Here is a 24,268-nt window from a genome sequence, read left to right on the forward strand (position 1 = left end):
AAACACAGCCCGTGTCTTCATGGCACCTGGGCTTCGGAGCTGGAGGGCTGTGTGTCCCCCGCCCCGTGCCCAACCCCGAGTGGTCCCTGGGGCTCTGGTGGCCCTTTAACTCTGAAGCAGTTGGGATTTCCCCAGAGGATCCTTTACTTCCGATGAAAACCCTTGGCACAGCAGCAGGGACATCCGGAGAATACCAGCGGGGTGTGTCCTGGTCTTGGGCGGGGGGGCGGGGGGAGGCAGGGACCTACCAGGGCCAGGTCAGGTCCTCGCTCCTGCTCACCCTGCTGCAGTGGCTGTGAGAATCTGTCCACTGTCCAAGCACGCAACATTCATGCAGCCTAAGAGCAGGGCTGCCTAGCAGGGCCTGGCACAGCGTACACGTCAGGGGACCCTCACACACATCTCGACTGCTTTCTGAGTTTGCAGACCCCTGCAGGGGTCAGCCCTTCCCTTCCCCTCTAAGGGGACATTGAGCACTGCAGGGAGTGGGGGTGCCTGACCCTGGGGTGGCTGGGTCAGGAGGGCTGGGCAGGGGCTGGGTGAGGAAGGCAAGCGCTGGGGGGCGTTGGTCAGGGAGCCCGTCATTAGGAATGGAACCCCAGGCTCCATCCACTGCCCATGCTGCCTCTCCCTGTGGGGCTCAGGCAGGTGGGGACCCCATTATTTGGAGTAGAGAGAGTGAGGCCCAGAGAGGCTCGAGGCAGGGAAGACCTTGGCCCGTGAGGTGAGGGTCAGAGGGGCGTTCCTGGGCTGGGGGAGGGTGCCTGGGCGTCTGCGTGAACTTGGAACGTTCGTTGCTCACTTTAGGCTGCGCGCCCTGTGCATGCTGGGAGCACCCTGCCTGGAGGGAGGAGGGCTGAGCCCCGTGTAGCCGTGTGGGCAGTCCAGCCCTGCGGGGGCGGGATGGAAGCCCAGCAGGCAGCGGCCATGATGCCTCTTGTCCCCTGTTCCTCCCTCACCCTGACCTGGGCCCCAGTCCTAAGCTGACTCCCTCTAGGTTGCCGTCACCCTGCAGCTACCTGGGCACTCACCCTCGGGTGGTTGGGAGGCCTGGAGGGGACCAGAGGGGGCCTGGCAGGCTGGATCCCCCTCCTCTCCTCTCAGTGTCGTGAGGGAGCCTGCCGGGCCCTGACCAGGGCTCGTCATTGTGCCTGGGGACTCTAGGGTGACAGTGATCACAGCCCCCACAGTCTCCTCCTGATGGAGACGTCCTCCGAGAGGACGACAGGTAGGTAGACAGACAGTCAGACAGGCAGATAGCTGCCTTTGCTTGGCTCCAACTCACGGCAACCCCATGCACAACAGAACAAGAAGTTCCCGGTCCTGAGCCGCCTTCGTGACTGCCGGCACCGGCACGCCGAGTCTGTTGTTGCAGCCGCTGTGATTTTTCAGCGCCTTCCAACCCAGGGGGCTCAGCTTCGGCGCTTTGTTAGACAGTGTTCTGTGGTGATCCGTCCACAGGGTTTTCATCGGCTGATTTTCAGAACCAGATCGCCAGGCCTTTCTTTCTAGTCTGTCTTAGTCTGGAAGCTCTGCTGAAACCTGTCCACCATGGGTGACTTCCCCGTATGTGAAATACCTGTGGTGGTACAGCATCACAGTGACACACAAGCCACCCAGTATGACGGGCTGACAGAGGGGTGGTGAGAGGGACAGTAGAGGCTGCTAAGTCTGCAGCCTCTTGTCCTCTGATCCCAGAGGCTTCCACCCTCTGGGGTCTCAGGAGACTCCCCTGCTGGACTCACAGGGCTTCTCTTCTCTCCCAGGGCATGCTCCTGGAAGGGCCGCCCGGCCCCGAAGGCCCCGCTGTGAGTATCAGCTGTTGTCCCCACAGCTTGCGGGAGGTGCCACTCCTCCGGGGTTGGTGACCACCTTAAAGCCCCTGGGTGGAAAAGAGGGGACTCGGGGGGCCATCACCTTTAGCAGGAACCCTTGGCCCAGCACTTCTGGACCCCACCTCCGCCCTCGAATGGGTAGGCGGGAGGCGTGGGGCGGCATCTCTTCCTCCTGTCCTAATTTTATTTTTAATTCTAGGGTCTTCCAGGACCTCCAGGAACTACGGGTCCCACTGGCCAAGTGGGTGACCCTGGAGAGAGGGTAAGCCGGAGTTCCCTGAGACCACGCGCTCTGGGGGCTCATCTGTGCATCCTCCCGCCCAGGCTGTCTGTGTGTCCTCCTGATCTGTGGTCCTCGCTCCTCCTCAGATATGGAGACGGCAGCAGGCACATGCTGTCCTGCCCAAATCTCCCCTCGCCCCACTTACCTCTGATCCCACCCTCCCATGTTGAGGGCCTCAGCAGGTGTCGTGGAGGTCCGCCATCATAGACCCCGGGCAGGGGCAGGAGGAGCCAGCAGCCCATGAACCCGCCGAGGTGCGGTGCCCGACACACTAAGTGGCTCTCCCACCCGGCACTGCTCAAACAAACCACAGCAACAGCCATAATCATAGCCCAGGAGCCTTGAGTACCCTTCTGTGCCGTGCCCGGGGTGGCCTCCTTCCACGGCATCTGCCTCTGTCCTTCCTCAGCTTGTGAGCTTCCTCCGCCCCAATTCCCCATCTCTCACACCTCCTTACTGAAAATCAGAGGCGGACTTGGGGGCCCCTGGCCCCTGGTCTAGTGAATGAGATTTCTCTCTCTGCCCAACAGGAGGCTTCTGCCCTGACACCTAGTGGGGGCTCACAGTACTGCAGCCTCGAGGGCACGTGTCGGGCTGGGTTGCCTTTGTTTCTCTTTTCTTCCTCTGGTTTTCCTGCCAGGCTAGTAGACATGGGTACGACTGCATCCAGGTTAAGTGCTGATACTCGGACGGCAAGTTGCAGATATGAGAAACAGGCTGTGTTTGCATCTGGATGGCCTTCTACCTCTGGGATTGGGACCTGATGGGGATGTGGTGGGTGGGTGGACAGGTGGACAGATGGTCTGGTCATGTGGACAGCGTATTACTGGCAGAGCGCCAATGGGCCTGACTTCCTCTGGGGCAGTCGTGTGGGGAGATGGCTGTGTGGAGGTGGGGTGTGCTTGTCAGCCCGGGTGGGGTGGCGGAGAGCTCCACAGACGCAGGGGGGACTGGCCATGGCCCTGGACTCCAGGTTCTGGTGGGAAGCAGGGAGGACAGGACAAGCCAGTGCAGGAAGGAGAGCAGGGAGGGGCCTCGCTAGAGGAGGCGGAGGAGGAAGGCAGGAAGGCGTGGCTGACCTTTGGGAGGAAACAGGAGCTGGGCGAGCAGTAGGGGGTGGGAGGGTCTCCATCCTGCAGGGCACTGAGGGGCCTGTGACAGCAGGGCAGCCAGGCTGGGCCACAGATGACATCCCTCATGTATCTGTTGCTTCTCTGCTTCTAGTCCAGAATAGGTGGTCCTGTCACATGGTGAGGGGTGTGGCCAGAGGCAGGGGCCCTGGCTGGCCTCTGCCTGCCCAGCTTTCCCATGTCCCCCAGCTTGACAGCCTGGTATGTCCGCCCTGGCCCAGCCTGCCTTGTCAGCCCAGCCTGGTACTGGACCGGCTTGAGCTCACAGGGCTGGGGCTGCAGTCTTACCCCAGCTCACTCTGGAGACCCTTTACCCCAGATCTGGGTCAGATGGGGTGGACAGCCAAGCTCCCCTGCACAAAGCGGTCACCAGGTGACCCATGTGAGTGCGACTGAGTCCAGCACCAAGGCTGGCTGACCACGCGCTTTGGGAAGCCCAGTTTCCTCTCCACGCGGCGCTCTGGAATGGTAGGACTGTGAGCTGTGGATGGAGGGAAATTGTAGGTGTGACCAGAGCACCCTTGAGGGGGAACCCCTTGTGCCCCGCACCCCTTGTGCCCTGCACCTCTCTCTAAGGCCATGTGCTTCAAGGGGGCTCTGTGAACCCAGTCCCATGTGACAGTCGATGGATATGTTTTCTGTTTTGGGTGCTGTGGCTAAGACCATCCTGAGACTCCACTGCCTGCTGGATACTTTAGTTCTCATTTAAAAAATAAGTTGCTTTACCTTCTCACGGACTCCCAGGAGTCCCAGCTGGTGCTGACCAGCCTCTGCGGTCTGTCACCTCAAGAGATTTTGCACAGATTTTCTATTTGCAGTATATTTATTTTTTTTGGTTAGAGCAGTAATCACTTTCTTGGGCCTGTGATTGGCTTGAAGTGAAGCCCCTCCCACCCTCTCAGATTACGTGGGTTCTCCCCTGGAAACCCTCAGGAATTCTGTGTACAAGCTTCCTTCCAGGAGCATTCCCTGTCAGAATGGAGGCCCCTTCTTGTGTGCTTCAAGTGTGCAGGGCACCTTGGCAAAGGTGCACCGAGACGTGCGTGCATGCACGCACACACGTACACACACTATAGGTTAATGCCAGCAGTGGTGTCAGCGCAGTGTTGGGGGCAGGTGTAGGGTGTGTGAGCCCTGTTCTTAGCAGCCTGGCCTTGAATGACTTCTGGCTGTTTCCGGTCACGCTCACTTCCTAGGATAAGTCTTGTCCCCTTGAGGTGTTGGTAGGATTTCTCTCAGCTTGGGGTGCAGTTCCAGAAGAACCTCGGCTAAGGTGCCTCCCCTACAGGCCCTGGAGTCAGTGCACAGCTCCCAAAGGGGACTGTGGGCTGGAGGACTCATTTGACCATGTAGATTCTGGGATATAAAAGGAAATCAAGCACGGGTTATGGAGAGAGAAGGGAGGGAGAGAGAACACAGAACATTCTATAGGAAAGGAACAAGAGTCAAGGTCACAGGTCAGGGTCTGGCTTAGGTGTGCTGTCGTCACACCTGGTTGTGGGGACCTGCTGGGGTTGTCACTAGCATTCATAAATGACCACACACGCACAGCCATGCTTGTCCTTCTCGTGCCGGCCTGGTCATGGCTGCAGGTCTCTCTGAGAGTTCTTGTCTTTGGCTATCCACATGTGATGAGATCCCTTGGCACCAGCTCCCTGGTGTCAGTCCTTGTGAGGGAGAAGCCTCAGGCATCAGCTTCCCTGTCCGTGCCTCAGCCATGGGCCCTTTGCATGGAACTCTGAAAGCTCCTGGGACAGTGTCTAGCTCATGGTGGATGCTTGGTGAGCATCTGGTGGATGGGTGGATGGGTGGATGGATGGATGGATGGATGGATGGATGGATGGATGGATGGATGGATGGATGGATGGATGGGTGGGTGGGTGGGTGGATGGATGGATGGATGGGTGGGTGGGTGGGTGGGTGGGTGGGTGGATGGATGGATGGATGGATGGATGGATGGATGGGTGGATGGATGGATGGATGGAAGGATGGATGGATGGGTGGGTGGGTGGATGGATGGATGGATGGATGGATGGATGGATGGATGGATGGATGGATGGATGGAAGGATGGATGGATGGGTGGGTGGGTGGATGAATGGGTGGATGAATGGGTAGATGTTGTATTAGTGTCCTGTGGCTGCTGCCAACAAGTTACCACACACCAGGAGGCTTAAAACAATAGGAATTTGTTCTGTTAGAGTTCTGGAGGCCAGAAGTCCCAAATCAAGGTGTTGGCAGGACCATGTTCCCTCTCAAGGCTCTAGGCAAGGACCTTTCTTTGTGTCCTCTAGTTTCCGGTGGCTCTAGGCATTCCTGGGCTTGTGGCTGCATCACTGCAGTCTCTGCCTCTGTGGTCACATGGACTCTCCTCTCTGTATCTTCTTCGTGCATCTTTTTCAAGGGCACTGGTCATTGGATATAGGGCCACCCATGTAACTCAGGGTGACCTCACCTCAGGATCCTTAACTTAATTGCATTTGAAGAGACCCTTTTTTCCAAATAAGACCACTATGACAGGTTCTAGGGATGAGGATGTGAACACATCTTTGGGGCCACCATTCAGCCTGCTGTGGACGGTTCCTCATGTGTCCCTCTGAACAGCCAGGTGTTGCTATGATGTCCTGGCTACACACCACAGTGGCAGGGAACCTTCCAGAAGGTGGCGACTTCGCCCTTTTGTGGGCATGATGGGGTCACAGTCCTCACTGTAACTCTGGTTGTTCCTCTCCATGGAATATCATGGTGGCTGAGCTGGGGCCTCCTACGTCTTTTTGTTATTCCCCTTGAGCCCTCTGCAAGCCAGAAGGCCCCTCTGTCCATATACGTGAGCAAACTGGGGGATCATTCTCCTGAGAGGGGACAAAGGCTGACAGTAGAAACAAGCCCCAGACAAGTACTGGTAAGGCCCTCAAGATCTTGTCGACCTGTGAGTGCGTAGAAAACCTTGGCACAATGTGGACTTTTCCGGCCCACTCCAGGGTGATTGGAGTTTGGAGGGGTTGGGAAGAGCCCCTGTATCCAGTTTTCAGATCCAGAGCAGAAACTGACCGCCAAAACTTTTACCAAACTGTTCCCAAGCTGTGTGCACACAGGAGTTGAACCTAAAAGGGAACAGTCATGGGCACTTTGGGGATCTATGGAGATCAACCTCACACTCCTTTTCTGGGTCTTTCTAAGAGCCCAAAGACTCCTTTGCCCTTTGGGTCCCCATCTCCCCCCACCCCCCATTAGGTGAACATTCCCAGGCTTTCCTTGCTGCTCTGACCCCGCCCACAGTGGGGGTGGCCCAGTGCAGACCACTCGATGCCTACTCCCAGCTAACTGGTCCAGCCCCTCCCCTCTGCACAAGATACCCTTCCCTTCCTTGGGAACTCCGTGTTAAACACCCGCAACCTCTGAACTTGGACATTGAAGGCCTTATTTTATACCTGGCATGAGTTTAACATCAAGAACTCTTTTATGCCAGTGCTTTAAACGTTTTTTTGTTTGACCAAGTTACGGCATTGATTTGGGGGCCAACCGATCAAGTAATACAGAAAAACGCGTGTTCTCTTAGGCACCAAGGCCCAGCGGTAGCTTTATTCCGTCTTTAGCCCAGTAGCTGGAACTGGCTTGTCGGAGTGGCAGCGGCACCTCTGTGCAGAACACTGGCCGCCTACCAGAATGAGAGCTACATCACAGGCCCGTGCTTTTTGGAGCGAAAACGGGAAGTGGTATTGAGACTTAGCCTCATCTTCCAGCTTGCAGGACGAAGTCTTTATGCAGATGAACCGTGTGTATTGGCAATAGTAAATCCAAGTTCAGCCTCATGGCTATGTAGGACTCGTGTTTTTAACCTTTGGGTGTGTGCTAACTCATCCAGTGTTTGTGGGTTGGGGGAACCCACCTTTTTTTTTATTTTTATTTTGGAAACCCTGGTGGCATAGTGGTTAAGTGCTGTGGCTGCTAACCAAAGGGTTGGCAGTTCGAATCTGCCAGGCACTCCTTGGAAACTCTATGGGGCAGTTCTACTCTGTCTCATAGGGTCTCTATGAGCCGGAATCGGCTTGACGGCACTGGGTTTGGTTTTTGGTTTGGTATTGTGCTCTAAGTGAAAGTTTACGAATCAAGTCAGTCTCACACAAAAACCTATACACGCCTTGCTGTATATTCCCAATTGCTTCCCCCCTAATGAGACAGCCCGCTCCCTCCCTCCACTCTCTCTTTTCGTGTCCATTTCACCAGCTTCTAACCCCCTCTACCCTCTCACCTCCCTTCCAGACAGGAGATGCCAACATAGCCTCAAGTGTCCACCTGATCCAAGAAGCTTACTCCTCACCAGCATCCCTCTCCATCCCATTGTCCAGTCTAATCCCTGCCTGAAGAGTTGGCTTGGGAAATGGTTCCTGTCCTGGGCCAACAGAAGGTCTGGGGGGCATGACCACTGGGGTCCTTCTAGTGTCAGTCAGACCATTAAGTCTGGTCTTTTTATGAGAATTTGGTGTTTGCTTCCCACTGCTCTCCTTTTCCCTCAGGGGTTCTCTGTTGTGTTCCCTGTCAGGGCAGTCATTGCTTATAGCCAGGCACCATCTAGCTCGTCTGGTCTCAGGCTGGTGTAGTCTCTGATTTATGTGGCCCTTTCTGTCTCTTGGGCTCATAATTATCTTCTGTCTTTGGTGTTCTTCATTCTCCTTTGCTCCAGGTGGGTTGAGACCAATTGATGCATCTTATATGGCCGCTTGTTAGCATTTAAGACCCCAGACACCACTCTTCCAAGTGGGATGCAGAATGTTTTCTTAATAGACTTTATTATGCCAATTAACTTACATGGGAGGAGGGGTGCACCTTGTGTTCCAATTCTGATGTGAGCGTCGGCCCTGGGCAGAGAAGGAGGATCATGGTGGGGGGAGCTTTATTTCCTTTCTCTTCCGAAGCTGTCTCTCTCTTCCAGGCTTTGGGCCATCCTTGCTCACCACTGTCACATTCTCTGGGATCGTTGGGGTTGTAGGAAGTGTTCAGAGTGAGAGCAGAATTGCTTTCACAGCCCCTGACACTGAAGTTTCACCTCTGTGGCTTAGCCAGAGCTGGGGGGAAGAGCCTGAAATGTGGGTCTTTGAAAGTCAACCACAGTGGACCAGGGGCCGCCCCTAGTGTGCTGGCTTCTAGCAAACATGCCGTGAAAACAGGAGCGTGCACACGTACACACATGCACGCACATACGCATACCATATGAGCAGGAGCATGCGTGCACATGTGCACAAACACACACACCACATAGATGGCATCTTGTCCCTGGGAGACATGGACCCCATAGCTTTCAGCTGTGGATTTGGGTCAGGATTGAGTCTGAGGCAGAAAGCTCAGATGTGAGCAGCTGTCGGCGTCAGATCTCCAAGAGAAAAACTGGGCAGCAAAACGTGTTCTGGATTTTTCTTTTGTAAGCAGGATTTTCATCTTCTGAGAGTGTCTTTCAAAATGGCAGGCGAGGGCAGTTCGGCTGTCTCCATCAGCAAACTGCTGCTGTTGTTAGTTGCCATCAAGTTGGTTCTGACTTCTGGCAACCTGAAGTGTGCAGAGTAGAACTGCTCCACAGGGTTTTCAACGGGTGTGGTCTTTAGGAAGCAGATGGCCAGACTTGTCTTCTAAGGTGCCTCTGGGTGGGTTCGAACCGCCAACCTTTTGGCTAGCAGTTGAGCACTTAACTGTTTGCATCACCCAGGGACTCCTCCTTTAGCAATAAACAGGTGTAAATCCTTTGACCCCGCAGCTCCACTTCCAGAAATCAACGTAACGGAGTATTCATTGGGGCAGTGGTGTCATGATGAAAACTGGACCCATCCAGGCATGCATCAGGAGCGGACAGGTTAAATAAATGACTAGCCCACCATGCGGGGGACTACAGCCGTTCTGTAATGATGGCGAGCCACACAAATGTCCAGGTTTGCCGTGAAGAGAAAAGGCAAATTGCCTTAATGACTCCATTAGAAAGTGAAAGAAGACAGCCTCCCACCCCACACAGCCCTGCAGAATAACAAACAGGTTATGTGTGATGTGTGTTGTGTGAGCTTCCAGCTCTTTCTCTGCACAGACGGAATTGTAGCCCCAGTTAGTTCTGGGGAGAGAACAGGGGCTTCCACTTTTCACTTTCTGTAAATCGGTATTATAGACCATTTTAGAAGAACGCAGGTTCCTCCGTAATTAAGACATGACTCTAAAGAAAAGAAACGGCAGGCAGATTTTGGTTCAAGTTCAGATGGTTCCACATCTTTCTGGACCTTTCCAGAAGAACCACCTGCTTCTTGTCTTCTCAGCCGGGAATTAGGAATCAGTCCTGTGCCTCTGCCCTGGGAGCAGTGCTGTTGGTGGTGTTAACATCCTCGCTGGAGCTTAGCAATTGTTGGTGTGAAAGCTGGGGACTGTACCCCGCCCTCCTCATGTGTGGCCTAGGGGGTCCCTCACTTTGGCCGGATGGGAGTTAAACGTCCGTCTGTATGCGAAACAAACCTCGTCAACTCCCAGCTAGCTGGGAGCCTGCCTGGATTAGTGACAAAGCTGAGTGATACAACATGTTGTGAAAGTAAGCCGTCTTACCAGCTTTCTCTCCATGTGGTCCTGAGCTGGCCAGGGCTCATCTCGAGCCTGTATGTCCTGCCTCAGCGGCCAGAAGGGCCCAGCTGTCGTTGGTATATTAATGGGTTATGGGAATTGCCTGAGGTGAGCCTGTGTTCCTGTGGACTGTGCTCCTGAACTTCATTCCCTGTGTCTGTCGAAGCAAGTGGACACTTGGGCCAAGTGTCCATCTGAGCTGCCACACGCGCAAAGTTAGTGAGGCTGGACCAGTGATGTGTCGCCTCCCGGGCAAGGCAGGAGGGCTGGGCCTCTCAGCTGTGATCCCTGATTCCTTGGGCTGCACCTGTGGACACTGGGTGGACAGTATCCCAACGCCACATCCCTGCCACCTCTAGGCGTTGCTCAGCCTCACCCCGTCCCTCTGCTCAAGCCGGCCACAGAGCTGGATTGCAGTCTCCACCTTTCTGTTCTGCCACTCTCCTCCAGCTCAGCTCAGACCTCCTGCCCTCCTCACTTCCTCCTTGGAAGCCTCCAATGGTCCCAGCCCACAGCGATGCTCCTAGCTTCTCTGGGCTTTCTGGAACATTCCCTGCCATGGGTCAGTGTTGCTCTGTGCTTATGCTGTGAGTCTCGTGGCTGAGCTGCCCTCGTCCTCCTCCTGCACAGCTCCCCCATCCCTCACTGTACTCTGACCCTGCTCTCTTCGCCTCCTCTATCCCAGGGTCCCCCTGGACGCCCAGGCCTCCCTGGGGCCGATGGCCTGCCTGGACCTCCTGGGACCATGCTCATGCTGCCGGTGAGTGTCCTTATTTGGGGGGGAGCCCTTTCCTCAGGGCTCAAAGTGCGGTGGTGAGGAGGGGGCCAGCAATTTGTGGCACCCTTCCTCAGCCTCAGGTCAACCCCAGTGGGCCAGGCTGCTCTGGAGAAGCCGCTGAGTCCTGTGGGAGAGGCTCAGGGCAGCCATCCTCGCTAGAGGGGGTGGTACCCCACCTCCCAGCAGAGGTGAGGGTGAACGGGGTCCCCTCAAGCACAGCATGTCGACACCGGCCGGACCACTCACCTCTGGACCCACCTACGGGCAAGGGAAGAGGGGATAGGGAGCCCTGGGTGACCCCGTGCCTTACACCCACAGTTCCGGTTCGGAGGGGGTGGCGACGCGGGCTCCAAAGGCCCCATGGTCTCAGCCCAGGAGTCCCAGGCTCAAGCCATTCTGCAACAGGCCCGGGTGAGTGCAGTGTGGGCCCCTGCGGGGGCGGGGGGCGGTGGGGCCCAGAGCTTGGGGGAGTGTCTTCCCTGCCTCAAGGAGTACACCAGTGGCTGGTAGACTGTCCCCTCGCCCTGTCCAGTTGTCAGCACCGGGGAAGTTTTAGAGGCTGCCCAGGGACCCCTCATCCGCACTGACCACCCAGTCCCAGATGGGGAAGTGACAGCTGGAACCTCGTGGGGGGCTCCTGGGCTGCCCCACCCGGATGGCCCTATGGGCTGCATCCCTTTCCCTTCACCCGTTGGCCTCCTCCTCTGCCTGGTCCTCTACAAGGTCCTGGAGGTGGAAGGAAATGCCCCCATGGCTCCGAAAGGGGCTCCCTGGGAGGGGGCTGGGCAGAGCCAGGCCCCCTGGGAAAGAGCCCTGGGCGCCAAGCTCCTTGCTGGCTCTCTGCTCGGTCCCCAAAAGCAGGGCCCACAGAGGGGATTTGCCTCCCTGCTAATTAGCTAATTAGATTGTGCTAAGCAATGTAGCTCCGGATTGCTGACTGCCAGGGATGGGACCAAAGGCTGCCCCAGGGGGCGGGGGCATCTTCGAGGAGCACCCTTAATGGGGCATCGCAGGAAACTGCTAAATTTGCGCAGTATTTAGGCAGCCAGCAGTGGAGTGGATGTCAATGACGGAGCGCCTGCGTAATTACAGGACAGAGCAGCGTGGAGTTGCTGCTGGGAAGCAAATTGCCTGGAAGCTGCCATAGGAGCGTAACAAACCCCATTTTCTGCGCTGGGGTTATCGACTTGGGGCTGCCTGGCTGCCTTTAGTCTGTGCTGAGTGGTGGTGTGCTTAGGGTATTTGATAAAGCAAAGACCTTCCATGTTTAAAACTGGGATTCCAGCGAGCGGCTCTTAAAGGAGGTGGCTGAGCCGTGTGGGCTGGCGAGCCACGGTCAGATGGGTCACGGTAGGTGGCAGAGCCGGGACGTGGCGTGGCCTTGGCTCCTGACAGTGAGAACGCGAAGGGCAGGCGCGTCTGGGCTGGGCCCTTGGTGGCTGCAGTCTGACAGCAGCTCTTCCCTGGGTCTGGACGCCCTGGGAAAGGCTCCCACTCTCCCGGCATCCCCCCAGTTGCAGGAGTGCTTGTGGTGCCTCTGGGGTAGGGGGTGAAATCCCCCTCCGTCACTCAGTGTGAGCTGCTCCGGGGTTGAAGACACCCCCCGCCTGGCCCAGGAGGGGAGGGAGCGTTTTGCATCCTGCAGCGGAGTTGGGGCTGAGGCAGATCCTCTCCATGAGCAGGGCGGGCTGGGAAAAGAGAGGGGATAGGCTGGAGGCTCCAGGCACCCCAAGTGGACAGAGGGCCCCCCAAAGGGAGGAAATGGGCACTGAGAGCCCCAGGGGAACAGCGCTGGTGGGTTCTGGAAGGGTCTGGGGGTCTTCTGACCATCGCTTCCTTCCTGGCCATGCCACTTTGGCCACTCCGTGGCATGTCCGTTTTCTCTTGCAGTTGGCTCTGAGGGGACCGGCTGGCCCAATGGGTCTCACCGGCAGACCAGGCCCCATGGTGAGTTGTTGGCACGTCTGGAGCTTGGCGTTGAGTCAGGTCTTCCCTGCTTGTGCCCACTGCAGAGTGGGGGCTGTGGGCGTGTTGACACAGCTGACATCTTTCCCCAGGCTCTGCTTTTCAGGGGTGGGCGGGGGGGAACAAGCCACGTCTTCCTGGTGCTACAGCCCCTCGTGGTGGGAGTGGGTGGGTCGCCTTCCTTGGAACAGGCAACTGTGCTGGGAGTTCACCCAGGGGATCCCAGGGCTGGAGCTGACAACAGTGATGCCTAGGGATGGCCCCTGCTGCAGGGGCGGTGAGGGGGTGTGCCAAGCTGACCCTGGAAGGGACACTCCTGAAGCTGTTACCAGACAGCACCAGCCCTCCCTGACACGTTAGCAGGAGAGTGTGTCTGAGGGGTGGGAGGGGCCCCAGGTAGCCAGGGGGCTGGGGATGTCCAGGGAAGACTTCAGTCCGTAAGTGGCAGCACCACCTCCGCTTGGGACCGGGGACCCTGAGCCTCGTTGGTTCTGGGCCCTCCATCATCGTTTACACCCGTGTTTCCAAAAGGCGGAGGCAGCTTCCTGCCCTCTCCTTCCCTAGCACCATCTCAGCTTTATCTCCCCTGGGCTTTCTCCTCCGAGCGGACGTTAATCCAGAATGTGTTTCCATAGGGTCCGCCTGGGAGTGGAGGCCTGAAGGGCGAGCCTGGAGACATGGGGCCACAGGTAGGTGGGGACGGGCCCGGGGGTCTTGGGTGGGCATTTCTGGAACTGCTGGCGTGGTGATGCCACATGCTGCACTTCTTCGAGGGAATTGGGGGAGACTGTTGTTGCTTTGGGCAAAGCTGAAAGCAGGACAGAACTAAGACCAGGAACTAGCCGGCTTACAGCTATCCCCGGCCCTTGCTCAGTGAGCGGATCCTGGGCCCGGTCCAGCACTGCCTGATTGGTGGAAGCCAGGGCCAGGGCCGGGGCCATGTGGGCAAGCACAAGGACAGGCATAGCTCTTTTCTTGAAGAAAACGGGCACCCCAATGACTCTCTGTCCTCTGGTTCCTGGCAGGGTCCCCGAGGGGTGCAGGGCCCGCCTGGCCCCACAGGAAAGCCTGGAAGAAGGGTGAGTGTTTCATGCTTGGATCATGCATTGGGGGGGCCTGGGGGGCCACAGAAGCCTCCTTGCTGGTGGAGCCCCATCACGCCTCACTGACGGAGCCCCATCACGCCTCACTGACGGAGCCCCATCACCCCTCACTGACGGAGCCCCATCACCCCTCACTGACGGAGCCCCATCAGCTGTGGGCTTGCTCCAACCATAGCGCAGCGGGGGCCGGCAGGACTGCAGAAAGCCGGCTTCTCCCGGGTTCACAAGGCGTGTCCATCTCCAAGGCCACTTCCAGGGCCAGCACCGTGAGCCCCAGGCAGCTGCCCGGGAGGGGCTCTCTGAGGGCCCCCCCACCCCTGCCGCCTAGACCTCTGTCCTGAGCATGCTAATTTAGTTTGATATATATATATATATATATATTTTAATTAAAACAATTTCATAGGCCCTTTGGGGGCAGGAATTGAGAGGACAAAATTCTCAGTGGGCCTTGTTTCTTTGAGGCAGCCTTGTTCTTCTAGAACCAAACTGTTGCCAACTCCCGGTGACCCTACACGTGTCCGAGGGGGACCGTGGCCTCCAGGGTCCATTTCTAACGGCTGAGTTTTCGGAAGGAGATCACTAGATCTTTCTTCTGAGGCAGCTGGGTGGACTCGAAGCTCCAAATTTTCGGTGAGCAGCCGAGTGCGTTAATCATTCATGCCACCCGGCGATTCCATGTCTCCAGAAATGAGCCTGGTTTGGGGGATGTGGCCGGGGGGCTGCTTGGTGTTCCTGCACCCCACCGACTCTCCTGGCCCCCAGGGCTTTCTGTCTGGAAGGCAGGTCTAGTGAATGAACTAGTTTGTTTCCATGTGACCGTGGCTACTGAAAGAGGCTGTGCCTTTACGAGTTAACGATCAGCACCCAGGCAGCCAGGGACACCACACTCACCCGTACCAGGCGCTAGCAAAGGCCTTCAGCCAGTGAGTGTTTCTGGTGAGTGAGGGAAGTGTATTTGCCCTTGTGTCGTATTGACTCAGGTGTGAACTGTTTCTGGTGAGTGAGGGAAGTGTATTTGCCCTTGTGTCGTATTGACTCAGGTGTGAACTGTTCCTGGTGAGTGAGGGAAGTGTATTTGCCCTTGTGTCGTATTGACTCAGGTGTGAACTGTTCCTGGTGAGTGAGGGAAGTGTATTTGCCCTTGTGTCGTATTGACTCAGGTGTGAACCTTTGCAAAGAACGCTGAGCACAGATGCTGCAGTTCCCTGCTTTCACTTCCAGAGTATGAAAACAACAACAACAACAAAAACATCCAAACCCATTGCTGTCAAGTCGATTCCAACTCACAGCGACCCTATAAGACAGAGTACAACTGCCCCCTAGGGCTTCCAAGGCTGTAATGTTTATGGAAGCAGACCGTCACATCTTTCTCCCTCAGAGCAGCTGGGGGATTTGAACAGCTGACCTTTTGGTTAGCAGCCGTGCGCTTGACCACTGTGCCAGCAGGGCTCCTTTTTTGGAGTATAAAACCCAAAGACCAAACCTGTTGCTGTTGAGTTGATTCCGACTCATAGCGACCCTACAGGACCGAGTAGAACCGCCCCATAGTGTTTCCAAGGAGCAGCTGGTGAATTTGAACTGCTGACCTTTTGGTTAGGAGCTGAGTTCTTAACCACCGTCACCAGGACTCCGAAAAGAGTAATCCCGTGTGCCTGGGGGAGTTAACTGTCAGGATAACTGAATGACCTGTGGAGGGGATCCAGGCGCGAGGCAGAGTCGGACTAGAAGATTCTCAAGGGGTCGTCCGACTCTGGAGGGCTGTGGTTCCTGAGCGGACTCCTGGGAGATGTAGCTGGAACCAGATTCTGAGGTCTATTTCATTGAGGTTTTCTTGGCATCTCTGTAATCGCATCTTGTCGAGTTCCGCTAGAATTAATCTGTTTTATCAGCCAGGGAATCACAAGGTAAAAACTCAAGAGGGAAGAGAAAATATATGGGAAGGGATTTACATTGTGACTAGTAGCTGAGTCATAGCCCCCCCCGCCAAAAAATCGAACTTGTTGCAGCTGAGTTGATTGCAATTGATGGAGACCCCCTGTGTGCAGAGAACTGTGCTCCACAGAGTTTTCAGCAGTAGGTTGCCAGGCCTTTCTTCTGAGGCACGTCAGGGTGGATTTGAACCTTTTGGTTAGCACCCGAGCACATAACCGTTTGCGCACCACAGGGTCTCCTTTTGTCCCATCAGGGCTGTGCGTACGCGTAAGCGGTAAGGCAGCGAGAGCCCCGGCGAGGCCCTGAAGGAGCAGGTGGAGGGAGGCTTAGAGCCGGTGGCCGGTGTGCGGAGCTGGTTCTTTGCTCACGTGGCCCACACAGAGGGAGTCCTGCCAGAACATTCTGCAGAGCAGTGTCGTGCTGCGGACTTGCGTACTATCTCCTTTTAATCCTCCCCACTGTTTTTGGAGATTTCAGGAGCTCGGCCCCCGACTAGCTGGGCAGCGTCTCGTTCAGCCGGGCTGCTCGATACCTTTTCTGAGACGGTTCATCCTTGTGGCCCCATAACCTTTAAGCAGAGGGAGCCCAGCCCTTTCCTATTATCTGTTGCGTCCTCTGTTTTCCTCTCTGCTGCTCGGGGTGCTGCTTTCACAGCATTTGTTGTGCTTTGAGAGACCAAAGCCCAGGTTAGCCGACGTCCTGGTGGCTTGGCCTTCAGGAAGTGGCGTCTGGACCTCTGTGAGCAGAGTGAACTGGCAAGCCCACGCTTGGCCCATGGGGAGCGGGGAAGGGAGAAGCAGGGAGCCCAGCCGCCCCGTTCTCCTCTCAGGTGCCCCTTGATCTGGTCTCCAATGTGCTTTGCTGATGCTCCTTGTTAGTACGTCAAGGTCTGGCCAAGTTTAATGATGGCTGGCAGGGTCTCCGTCCCCATCTCGGTGGTCACGGCCTAGCGGGGCTCTCCTGTGTGCGTGATTGTGGGAGCTTTGGGGTGGATCTTAGAAGACCCAGGCTGTGTCCGTCAGCCCATGGCCAATGAGGTGGGGGCTGTGGCTTGTCTGTGGCGGCACAGTAGCTGGCAGTATCGGCCAGAGAGCAGCTATCAGGGATGAGGTGGCTGAATTAGTCTGGACCTGCATCTGGGCACTCGTGTGGTCTCAGTAGAACATCACCTTCTGGGCCCCGGTTCCTTCTGTAGTCTGGTGGCCTGACTGGATGCTTGCTTCCTCTCCCTGTGACTCTCTGGCCTGTAATCTGACTTCCACATGCAGAGAGTAATGGGCGTGCAGGTACGTCAGCGGATGCTCTCACCTGAGAGAGCGGCCCCACATGGACATAGCTTTTCATCACTGTTGCCCCTGCCTGGTCTCATCTGCCTAGTCCTGTCATCTCCTCAGAAGCTCAAGGGGGGCAGGTGCCTCCTCCCCATTGGCGTGCAGGATAGAGAGGCTCGGCAAGACCAGCACCCTGTTCTAATTCCTACAGTGTGAGGCGTGGAGCAGCCTCAGGGGTCCTGTGTCTTGGTCCTCTGGACCAGCCTAGCCAAAGGGCTGTGGCCCATGGTGGCCATGTCTCCAGTGTCCCTCAACTTAGTAGACCAGGAAACTCCCTCTCAGTAGCCTTGGTGACCTGGCCACTCTTGTACTGACGATTCACCCTCCTCTTTTCCAGGGGCGGGCTGGGAGTGATGGAGCAAGAGGAATGCCTGGACAAACCGGCCCCAAGGTAAGGCTGCCACTTCCTGCTATCTTGGTGCCCTGGACCACGGTCACCATCATGGCCATCATCATGATGGTGACATGGCCAGTGTACTGTTTACGTGATGGCTGTGATCATGGTGACAGATAATGGCCTCCAACACTTACCCACATCTGGGGTAGAAGCTTGGGGGTGAGGAGGGTTCTGTCTGGATGTGTCACTCTGTGGGACGTTGACATGGACATGGGTTGGTCAGGGGAATTTTATGATCAAGCTTGATGGCTGCAGTTGGGTTTCTGAAAGGTGGAAACAAATTTGCAGTGGAAATCATGGGGGATGGACTTCCAACTGTGAAAACTATTCATGAACATTCAGATGAAAGTATCTCACACACGTGGGAGCTGACGCAGGGAATACATGGCCTTCAAGTTGCCAGGGAGCTCCTGAGTGTAGTCCAGGGAGCCGGGAGCCTTCTTGTCCAGCTGTGGAGTGTCCGGGCTCCTGGTGTTGGTGGGAGTGAATAGACACTGCGTGAGTGAAAGTAAGAGCCCAGGTTTGTGCGTGAACGACATCTGCACTGGGGTAGCTGGTGGCCTTTGAAACTCCAGTCCCTGTATCTGTGAGGTTCAGAGCATCCATTCCTCCGCGCCCAACTTTGCTGTGACATTTCTCCTCCATTCTTGGTCCTCCTGGAAGGCCATGCCAGGGGCAGAGGGAATATGGATCTTTTCCGATGAGAGACTACCATGGGGGCAGCAGATGTGATTAGAAGGGAGGCTAGAGACTAGGTCACCACACAGGGCCAGATGTCCACTGTGCCTGGTCACCTCATCACCGGCATGGTTGAACTCTAAAGAGCTTCACTGAGCCTGAGCTACTAAGCTCTCTGGTTCTGTGGCCTGGGCTGATAAGAGGAAGACAGGACTGACTCAGTGCATCTGCCTCTGTAGATTCACCATCTTCCCTCAACCACGGAAGTACTGAGAGCCTAAGTCATCTCACCCTTGCTTCACCTCCCCTGGTTTGCAATAGTCATGAGTTGGGGTGCTGTTCCTGGGTGACGAAAGTCGGGCTGGCTGGGGAGCCAGGGTGTCAGAGGCCTGCCAGCGCTGGTCCATTCTCCAAGTGAGCATAGAGCACCTACAGTGTCAGGTGACTTTTGGCACTGAGGACACGGTGAGGAGCAAGGTCCCTGCTTTCAGGACCTGCCCTCAGGTGGGGAGGGGACAGCAGACACACACGCGCTGACACTGCAGCTGTCACCTGAAGGCTGAGCTCACCACAGTCTGTGACTCTGTGATAAAAGCCACCTCTCCCTTTGCCAGCCTTTGCTGGCGTCTGGGGAGAAGAGGCTGGGATTGCAGACCAAAGCAGAGAAATGCCCATCACACATGAGGGCCATGGTAGGGTAGGGGGATCCTGGGGTCCCAGGGTGCATGGACGCAGGTGTAGCCCACCTGTGTGGATGGTCTCTGAAGGTCTCTGTTCTTCTCACAGGGTGACCGTGGCTTTGATGGCTTGGCCGGCTTGCCGGGTGAGAAGGGCCACCGGGTAAGTATTTCCTCTGAGAGTCCCCAGAACAAAGTCCTGAAGGGGAGGCCCTTCAGCGAGCCTTTGGGTTCCTGGGTGGGGTTGAAGTGCCTCGATTCTGCAGGGGTCGTGCCAACTGATCTGGTAGGAGTCAGGGCTGGAAATGAAAGCCAAGACGATTCCTCTGTGGAGGGAAGCTCAGCCCCCAAACTGGGTTCTGGTCTGCAGTTTATAGAGAAACAGCCAGTCAGCCCGCTCACTGGGGGCCGTACGAGGGGAAAGGAGGAGTCCTTCCTTTCAGAAATGTGCTGAGTGTTCAAGTCTCAGTTGCTGCAAATGGCCGCCATTTTGAGAATTGCTGAGGGAACCTTGCACCATTAAATGGAAATCCTGGGAGGTTGGGCACGTCTGAGTGCCTGCTCCGATTGAAGAGGGTTGGGGTGTCTTTGGGGAGAGAGACCTGTGAGCAAGCAGGGGGCTTCCCTCAGCACCAGGTGTACCCCAGCGGGAGCTCTGGGAGGCCACCAGAGCGGGCCATCTCCTCCACATGTGGCCTTACAGCTGATTTTAAATCCGTGGCTCAGCAGGAAGGGGCTTCTGCTGTCCCTGTCTGAGTCACCCCAGGGGCATGTCTTTATCCTCTGTGGATGGGCTTGGGAGCTTGGAAACATCCATGAATAACTCAGAGCCTCTTCGGGTCAGGCTCGGGCCACTCATTTTGGGTCAGGCATGTGGAAGGGCTGCAAGTAGTTAGGATGGGATTCCCAAAGAGGAATTCTGGAAATGCTTCCAAGAGCTGGCTCTGTCTGCTCCGGGGCTCTTCTGCCAGGCAGCCCCTTGGAGTCCCCGTGTGCCTCTCCCCGTGGCCTGCGTGCCCGTATTGTCATCTCCTCCCTTCCCTGTGGTCTCTGGGGTAGATGGACATGGCAGTTATGTTTTGGCATATTGTGAGTTTACATGCATGAACACCCACACACACCTGTACATGCATATATGCTCACTCATGTGCACGCATACGTACATACACACACGCATGCACACACACACGTTTACTGACTTTGCCAGGTGGATTTCTCCATGACATTTCATAACGTTTGAGGAACAGGCTGTCACAATTTAGCCAGAGCCTATGCGCGTTCTCCAACAGCCATGTGAAAACAGGACACGCAGCCACAGGACTGGTCCCTGAGCTGACAGGGACAGCTGACAGCTGCTTGACTGACTGACACACATGTCTTGAGCACCTACTGTGTGCAGGGCCCTGAAGCTGCAGGGAACTGGGGTGACATAGCCCTGACCCTCACGGAGGCCACCATCCTGAGTAGTGGCTCTGCTGGGGGCTGGAGTGACCCTGCGTCAAGTGGCTTCAGGGACCTGCCTCAGTGTCCTGGGCTGCCCTCCTGTCTGCGGACTCCTGCCTGCCCCCAATGCATGCTCAGCCTGGCAAACGTCCCCCCTTCAGGACCTCTGTGCTGCCTCTGATAAGGTTCTATGCAACCAGCCATCAGCCCAGTCACTCCAGTGTCCGTGAGCTCCAAAAGGATCTTATCCCAAACTGGGAAAGCCTTCGGACTACTTATACGTTTCAGAATCAGACTTAGAGAAAAACTAAATGGGGGGCTGGAGACAAGCTGTGTGTGAACTACCAGGGATGGCTGACGCTGACCTTGCTTCCTAGGGTGACCCTGGTCCTTCTGGCCCCCCGGGACCTCCGGGAGAAGACGGAGAAAGGGTGCGTATTCTGTGTTCTCTCTCCTTGCACCTGTCTGCCTGATCTCTCCATGGTTTGGGCAGGAAAACTGACGGAATCCAGACTTTGTGTGACTGGCCGCCTATGTGCTGGGGTGCGGGCTGGGGAAGACGAGGATCTGAATGCGAGGCAGCCTGGTGGTGGCAGCGGGCCACCCAGACTTAGAGAAAAGCAGATCACCAGTGCCCACCATTTATGTTACCATTGTTGCTGATGCGTGGAGCTCAGGAGTGGCTTTCAGCTGTCAGGAGCTCGGAAAGGATGCGCCTGACTGTGGGAGACAGGTACCCCAGATCACGCTGGAAGGGGGATTTCGGGGGAGCCAAGGAGCTTCACAGCTCAGTTCATCTCCCCTGAGGTGTTGGATGGAGGCGTCCAGAATGGGGAGCCAGGGGACTTAGGGGCAAGGGTCAGGGGAGGCACGTAGGGAGTCATGGACCTGGAGGCAGCCAGGGCACAGTCACTGGGAATGTGTGACCAGAAGAAGGGAGTGGAAGCTGTTGTCCAAGGTGGGGGCAGGGGCCGGAGTCAGGCTCCTAAACAGGGGCTCGTGCACCCCGCAGCTTGTAGTGCTGTCACGTGCGCCTTCTTGGGGGTCGAGGCTAAGCATCTTCTTTAGACCATAGCACGGGTCTGCTATGGTGTAGAATGTGCCAACTGCAGTTTTTGGCCCCTCTTCCCCTCCAGCCCCAGCCGCCCCAGTAGCTCAGACATTTTCAGCGGCTTTAAGGGTCTTTTAGGGAAATGTTTAAGCAGCCATGGTAAATGAGAACAAGGAGCAGGAGGGAGTGAGGAGGCAGGCTCCAGCAGCATTGCTGTCCTTCCTCGCTTTCCGCTGACATTGTCATTGACACGGCCTGGTCACCCAAACGGGCCTCAGCTTGTCACCTGCTAGATGAGGAAGGAGAGGGGCACTCCCCTAGACGTACACCTCCAAATTCTGTGCTTCTCCAGGCAGAGGAGGGGGGTGCACTTATGTGCACGTGTGTGTGCACGTGTGCACGTGTGGTCATGTGCGTGTGTGTGTGCGTGTGTGTGTGCATACACATGTATGAGTATGTGCGTGTGTGTGTACTGCGTGAATGTGTATACCCATGAGTGTGTATATGTGTGTTCACGGGTAGGAGTGTGTGTGTGCCTGCACACATGTGAATGTGCGTGTGTGTTGTATGAATGTGTATGTGTGTACATGCACAGGTGTGTGAGTGTGTCTGTGTGGTGATAGGCAGAGAGAAGCTGAGTGTGACAGTATCTCCGGTGTGTGAGCCCGGCAAGGGCAGAATGTGCCCTCCAGAACCAGAAGGAAAGGCTGATTTGCTCTGCTGGGTGTGTTTCTGACCCTGGTGGAGACACCTGGCTCCCAGGGCTTGGCCCAGGGATCTCGTGGTTCCCAGAGCCCAGGCTTCACCTCTCACCTGCAGCATCCACACACCTACCAGGGCTGCTGGTGTGAGCACATTCTGGACTGTTTTGGCTGGTATGTGGCCACAGCTCCAGCCTGCTGATGGCTGCATCATCACAGGGAATGGTCTCTTGTGGTGACCTGCCTGTACAGCTTGTCCCTACAGCCCGCCTCTTCTCTCCCCACAGGGCGATGATGGAGAAGTCGGGCCCCGAGGGCTGCCTGGGGAACCCGTAAGTCTCCGGCTGGGTGGAACTCTGGACTGCATCACGGGGATGACCCCTTGGGGGCTGGCTTGGAGCACAGTCTAGAATGGGTGTGGAGTAGAGACTGAAACAGTAGCCTGGCCTGGAGAAGTGAGGCAGACCCGGGTGTTACCCTGGGAAAGAAGGAAGGGCACATCAGGAGGTGGGCGGGGTGCTCTCAGGAGTGGATCCTGGGGGCCTCCGCTGGCGAAGAAGCCCAGGCCTTGAGAGGGTGTGGTTGGGTCTCTAGGCCACAATCTGGGGGGGGGGGTCTCCAGGCCACATCATGGGCTCTCCAGGCTACATCATGGGCGTCCAGGCTGCATCTTGGGGGGGGTCTCCAGGCCGCATCCTGGGGCCCCAGGCTAGATCGTGCGGGTGTCTGGGCTGTATCATGGCGTCTCCAGGCCACATCCTGGGGGATCTAGGCCACATGATGGGGATGTCTGGGCTGTCTCTGGGAAGAAGGAGACCCTTCAGACTGCGGCCTCTGAGCTGAATCAGCCAAGCTGGCTGCTGGTGTAGACCGCCACGCCTTCCAAAGCAGAGCCCTCAGCAGCCTGCCTCTGACCCAGGCATAGAAAAGCTCTTTCGCCTTAAACGCACTCATTTTTAGGCCCAAACAAAATGTCCTCGACAACAAAGGACATCAGTCACTTCTCACCTGCCATTGCTTTTTACACGCCCCCTTCCCCACCCTCCCTGTCAGAGTGTGCCTGTCACTGTGGATTGATGGGGGCGTCGCCGCGCTGCATGGAGGAGGGTGCCGGGTGGCAGGTGCCGGCTCGTGGGTACTGATTCCGCCCTCGGTGCCTGCCTAGCTGTTAAGGCGGATTTGTCAGCCCGCTCGCTCCTAACACATATCTGAGCAGTATCTTCTGGGCTATTAACTTCTAAAAAAACATTTATATGACTGGGTATTAAGATAATGAAAGCAACATTTAAGTGGCAATGAACGTGGGCAGGATTTCTCTTCCATGGGATCTAACAAGGTTCTGTAAAATTAAGGGCACTTGAATCCACGGCCTTGGTCACAGGCTCCCTAGCTCCCTGGTAGGCAGGTGGGTGGGGGAGATTCAGGGCGGGCTCCCTTTGGGCAGCTCCTAGGCACAGACACATGCATTGTACACGCCTGTCACCCACTGCCTGAGAAGGGAATGACCTATCTCGGTCCGAGGTGGCTGCCCCAGAAAAGCGGTGAGCTTCAGGCTTCTCTCCAGGCACCTGGTCAGGCTGTCCCCAGCTGAGACCTAGTTTCGCCCATAGTCTCCCCCCCGAACCCTCCAACTCTCTGATATCAGAAACACCCTGGAATATTATTGCCGAGAGAGAGGCCTGAGCCGGTGACCAGAAGTCACACAAAGGCGCCATGGGCAGCAGGATGTGGTTGTGCAGCCTGGCTCTGGGAGGCTCACGTGCTGCCTGCCCTGTTCTTGCACCGGACATAGGCTGCCGACTAGAAAGGCCCCCTGTCCTGGAGGACGCCCCTTCCTTCCCCCGTCTGGACTCCCCAGTTCCAGGCACCTCCTGCCCTCTGGTTCCCAGTGCAGAGGTGGGGAGGTGGGGGTCAGGAGACAAGCAGGGCAGGGAGGGAGCCTGGGGACCCAGCCACAGCCAAGGCTCTCTCCAGGGTGGGGGCGGGGGGCAGTGGGGCTCAGGGCAGAAGGGTTTGCCTGGAGAACAGGGAGATGGGATGGGCATCCAGGCGGTGTTTGACTCTTCCTTGCTCTTCTCTCTTGCAGGGTCCTCGTGGTCTGCTTGGGCCAAAGGGGCCTCCGGGCCCTCCTGGACCCCCGGTATGTCCTGCTGCCCCTTTGCTTGTCTGTGCCCTGAGATCAGCTGCTGAGCTTAGCGGCCTACTCGGGCCTTCAGGCTCCTCATCTGAGCTGACCTCATGCAAACCCACCTGTGCAATGTGGGCCTTCAGGCTCCTCATCTGAGCTGACCTCGTGCAAACCTGCCTGTGCAATGTAGGGCTTTAGCAGGCCTCTGAGCCCAGAGCAAAGGAAACAGCTGCAGCCGGTGGGGTTTGCA

General features: G+C 56.6%; 1 protein-coding gene across 2 annotated transcripts in view; it reads left to right on the forward strand.

Moving 5' to 3' along the window:
* Nucleotides 1-24,268, forward strand: part of COL5A1 (collagen type V alpha 1 chain) — a 185,775-nt gene that overhangs the window by 81,480 nt on the left and 80,027 nt on the right. For both annotated transcript variants that reach the window (XM_064290634.1, XM_064290635.1), the window contains exons 10-21: nucleotides 1,767-1,808; nucleotides 2,035-2,097; nucleotides 10,520-10,594; nucleotides 10,931-11,023; nucleotides 12,503-12,559; nucleotides 13,213-13,266; nucleotides 13,603-13,656; nucleotides 17,281-17,334; nucleotides 18,805-18,858; nucleotides 20,516-20,569; nucleotides 22,178-22,222; nucleotides 23,977-24,030. In XM_064290634.1, coding sequence (XP_064146704.1) covers nucleotides 1,767-1,808; nucleotides 2,035-2,097; nucleotides 10,520-10,594; nucleotides 10,931-11,023; nucleotides 12,503-12,559; nucleotides 13,213-13,266; nucleotides 13,603-13,656; nucleotides 17,281-17,334; nucleotides 18,805-18,858; nucleotides 20,516-20,569; nucleotides 22,178-22,222; nucleotides 23,977-24,030 — 699 coding nt within the window. The remainder of the gene's footprint in view (nucleotides 1-1,766; nucleotides 1,809-2,034; nucleotides 2,098-10,519; nucleotides 10,595-10,930; nucleotides 11,024-12,502; nucleotides 12,560-13,212; nucleotides 13,267-13,602; nucleotides 13,657-17,280; nucleotides 17,335-18,804; nucleotides 18,859-20,515; nucleotides 20,570-22,177; nucleotides 22,223-23,976; nucleotides 24,031-24,268) is intronic.

The sequence above is a fragment of the Loxodonta africana genome, chromosome 9 (assembly GCF_030014295.1).
Source record: "Loxodonta africana isolate mLoxAfr1 chromosome 9, mLoxAfr1.hap2, whole genome shotgun sequence".
Taxonomy (NCBI): Eukaryota; Metazoa; Chordata; class Mammalia; order Proboscidea; family Elephantidae; genus Loxodonta; species Loxodonta africana.